The sequence below is a fragment of the Microtus ochrogaster genome, chromosome 19 (assembly GCF_000317375.1).
Source record: "Microtus ochrogaster isolate Prairie Vole_2 chromosome 19, MicOch1.0, whole genome shotgun sequence".
NCBI classification, from domain to species: Eukaryota; Metazoa; Chordata; class Mammalia; order Rodentia; family Cricetidae; genus Microtus; species Microtus ochrogaster.
Window position 1 is genome coordinate 28,531,494 of NC_022021.1, and position 2,841 is coordinate 28,534,334.

At 38.4% G+C, this 2,841-nt stretch overlaps 1 protein-coding gene across 1 annotated transcript in view; it reads right to left on the reverse strand.

Moving 5' to 3' along the window:
• Nucleotides 1–2,841, reverse strand: part of Wdr70 (WD repeat domain 70) — a 197,604-nt gene that overhangs the window by 144,417 nt on the left and 50,346 nt on the right. Inside the window, exon 8 of the mRNA XM_005356603.3 lies at nucleotides 554–707. Within this exon, the coding sequence (XP_005356660.1) occupies nucleotides 554–707 (154 nt within the window). The remainder of the gene's footprint in view (nucleotides 1–553; nucleotides 708–2,841) is intronic.

Below are 2,841 nucleotides of genomic sequence, written 5' to 3' on the forward strand. Positions count from 1 at the left end.
TTTTTTGGCCATTCTGTGTAACCACACATTTACATATAACCATGAAAGTGCAATGAGTATTGATTTGAAGATTACAAAAAAGTTCAAGCAAATAGGTGAGTTCACAAACTCAGAACCCACAATTATGATATGAATTATATATTAAGCAGAAGCACTTCCCAAGCAGTCTACACAATTTTTGAGAAACAGCAAGGCATTACTGTCTAAGTTAGTGACTTTTAGGATGGATTATTAGATGAAACTACTTGCTAATGAATATGCTGACCAGACAGGATAGGGTACTGTAACCCCACACTCAGAAAGCTGAGCCAGGCCAAGCATGAAGGAGGAAGAGGAGGAAGAGAGGGAGAGAAGGAAGTTGAAGCAAGATGGAGAGAGGAAGAAGTGTAGAAGGAAGAGTGGGAAGGGGAGGAGGAAAGTGGATGAGGGACAGAGAAAAGGAGGAAGGAATAATAAAGGAGAAAAAAGGAATAAGAAGGGAAGAGGCATGAAAGGAGGAAAGACAGTAGGAGTGAAGGAAAAAATCTGAATTAAAATACAGCTGAATGCTTACCTTGGTGTTGGCCATGTCGACAATATACTGGTCTCCTTTTATACATTCCATTACTTCAAAACCATCCCTGTCAATCACCTTGGCCTGTGAGCTTCCAGATACAACAAGAATCATGTCTCCTGTGTTACTGTATTGTAATGACTTGATCTGATGGCTATGCAAAAGAAAAAAGAAAATAGTCTAGTGAAACACAAAGCTTTTTATATATATATACTTTTGCTTTATTTAGCATGGTCAAGAAAAGAAATGTATACAATTACAACATTAGCAATTCCAAAAAGCACACAATCATCCTCCCATGCTTTTTACAACATCCACAGCATTTGCTAAAACCTCCTAAATTTACACCTTCAATTCAGTCAACTCTTGAGTCTTCTGGCTCTTTTCCAATAACCTTATCTACAGAATTTTTTAAAGTTGTACCACAGTTTTATTTTATTATTTTACCACAACACTTTAAAAATAAGAAGAAAAAGTAAATGAGGATATCTTCTCTCCATAACTAGATGCACAAGTCCTCTACTTCATTGGAAAGAAAATGGATTTTAAGCATTTTGTTGAAGCCAGTTATGAGAGGCTCTGCAATCTTGCTCAAAGAATGCTTGGGGATAAAGCCCATCAGCACCTCAACAACAGCCACAAGGTATATGTGAAATTTCCTATCTAGAATAGATGTATATATGCAAATATTCTAAAGTCAGAACAATCAGGATTCTCAAGAGTTTTCCCACAGGTTTTTCAGGTAATTCATAGCCAACCTATTGTTACCTGCATGTTGAAGGAATATGGGTAATGGGAAGTATGTGTGGGGATTTTACAGCTACTTTAATTATACATGATTTGTTGTTTCCTCCTTGTTTTGACACTGTACCCCAAATTTGAGAGCCTAACCCTTCAGTTCCCCAAGTGCTGAGATTATAGGTGTGTTCCATCACTTACGATTTAAAGTTTCATTTTTTTACATGTATGCATATGTGTTTATGTGAATGTATGGTATATATGTGTGTCCGTATGTATGCGTGTGCACTCCTGTATGAGACAGAGGCCTGAAAACAGTGTTTGAGTCCCTTGGAGCTAGAGTCACTGGCAACTGTGAATTTTCTGGGAGAACAGTAAGTGCTCTTAACTGCTCAACCATCTTTCCAACCCCCATTCAGCTTAAACTATTCAAGATTTTAATAAGAAATAATGAATTATAAAATTTCTTAGAATCTGAAATATCAGGGTTCTAAAATGCTATTTTAAAAATCTAACCTTAGAGATAAAGAAAACTATCACATGAAAATTCTAAAATATTAAGTCTGTCACCATTTTTTATAAACCACGTGTCTCCCTCTCCAAATTTATGTGACACAATTAGGAGATAAGGCTGTTAGCAAACAATTAGATATAAATACGGTGAGCTTTTGCTTACTAGAATAAATTTCTCTAGATAAGATTAGAAAATGTGAGGACATCTGGGCATGTTCAAGACCCTGCACTCAATCCCCACACCAAAAAAATTAAACTAGATGAGCAGAGTGTATCTCTAGGTAAGATGGTGGGACAGATGCTGCAGTCCTAGGAGGTAGTCAGAATAAGAAAAATATTCTATTCTAAAGAGAGCAAAACAGGTCAAAACATCTGTAATGTACAGAGAACACGTAGAAAAAAAGATAGAGACCAGAAACTACCTATAAGAAACAAAACTGACATTCCAGATTTTTATGTTTTGAAAATTATTTGCATAAGCACATTGAGATATATCACCAGTGGGACCCAATTCTAAAACTTCATTTGTTCCGTGTGTACAACTGTGTGGCCACAGTTGGTGACAGGATCTACTCCCAAGCTTCAGCAGAGCAGAAGGGAGAACAACACAGGGGACATGCCACAGAGGGCAGAGGGAAAGGATAAGCCTGGTGAGTGATGGAGTCCTCAGGACAAGTCCACAGCCCTCACAGCCTAAACAGGGATATGTTAATACAGAGACTCATAACTGGCCAAAGTGATGAATGTGAATAACTCTGAATGCTCAGCTATAGACTGATCATGTGTACCAGCCTCCCCCTGCCCATGGCTTAGGAAACATCACAGAGGGAGCAGAAACAAGCTTAAGTCAGCAAATGGAGAAAAGAGCTGTAAAGTAATGACTTCAGGACATGACATAGCTTTGCACACCAGTTTATGACAGCAGTGTGGTTACCTGTGTAGCCTGCACAAGATAAAGGCAGTCAAATCCAGCATGGATGGCAGAGGGACCCCTGAGGGCCTACCACTAATGGACAAATTCCTGTCAGCTGGTACAG